This window comes from Fragaria vesca, unplaced genomic scaffold, assembly GCF_000184155.1.
Source record: "Fragaria vesca subsp. vesca unplaced genomic scaffold, FraVesHawaii_1.0 scf0510086, whole genome shotgun sequence".
Classification (NCBI taxonomy): domain Eukaryota; kingdom Viridiplantae; phylum Streptophyta; class Magnoliopsida; order Rosales; family Rosaceae; genus Fragaria; species Fragaria vesca.
The window spans coordinates 1-1,046 of NW_004440561.1; the positions used below are offsets into that span (position 1 = coordinate 1).

Sequence of the window (1,046 nt, forward strand, 5' to 3'; positions counted from 1 at the left end):
CATGGGTGAGCAAGTGAGGATGACAAACCATATGATCGGTGGCACCACTATCCAAGATCCATACACTGGTCTTTGTATCATTACGAAAGCCAAAAGCTTTACCTGAGAGTTCCTCATAAGATGAGGTATTACCAGCATGATTTGCTGATGCAGTGTGGTTTTTGTTGAGGAGCTCGAAGATTTCATTGCACTCGGCCTTTGAGAAAGGGAAGCTGCGTGGGCTGCCTTCCTTGTCAAACAGTGAGGACACATTGTTTCCTCTAGCTTGTGCTTGTATGCCTTCCAAAGCTGCCTTTTTCTTTCTACAATCTTCAATCACATGACCTTTGAAGCCACAGAAAGTGCACTTAAGGTGTGCTTTGCAGTTCTTAGTATAGTGATTATCTTTGTTCCATTTGGCACACTTCTTCCTCCCTTCAGAGTTTTCTTCCTGTGCCGCATTACGCACCGTGAAGGCAGCGCCCTCAGGCTGAGCAGGGGCTCCTTTGATGCCGGTCATGGCTTCTGCTTGTTTTTCATGGCGGAGTGCTATGGCAAACGCTTTGTTCACGGTCAGAAGAGGGTCAATAGCCACGATGCTTCCACGAATGACTGAAAAGCTATCATTCAAACCCATTAGGAACTGCATTGTCTTCTGGGTGTTGATGTAGTTTTGAACTTTGACACCTTCTGTGGACAAGTCACATAGGGCATCCCTTTCATCCCAAAGACCCTTCAACCTGTTGTAAAAGGTTGTGACAGTCTCGTTGCCCTGTTTACATTCATGAATTGCATTTTCAACATTGAATAATTGCACAGTATTGGTTTGAGAGAACCTCTCTTGGAGCTCAAGCCAAATGGCTCGAGCCGACTTGCAGTGTTTGACACTCTTTGAGAGCTCCTTTGTCATGGAACCGATGAGCCAGGTTCTAACCAGCGTGTCCACACGATCCCATTGCATCTGCTCATTGTTCTCTTCAGCTGGTCTGGAACTACTTCCATTCACGAGTCCAGCCTTGTTCTTGATTGTCAAGGCGTTTGTCATGGATTGGCTCCATTCCGAGTAG

At 46.3% G+C, this 1,046-nt stretch overlaps 1 protein-coding gene across 1 annotated transcript; it reads right to left on the minus strand.

Moving 5' to 3' along the window:
* Positions 1-28: 28 nt before the first annotated feature.
* On the minus strand, positions 29-1,024 carry LOC101302890 (the record flags this gene model as incomplete). The annotated part of the gene is made up of 1 exon (XM_004309240.1): positions 29-1,024. A coding segment is annotated over exon 1 (996 nt), but the record flags the coding sequence as incomplete, so codon positions are not given.
* Between the last annotated feature and the right edge of the window lie 22 nt (positions 1,025-1,046).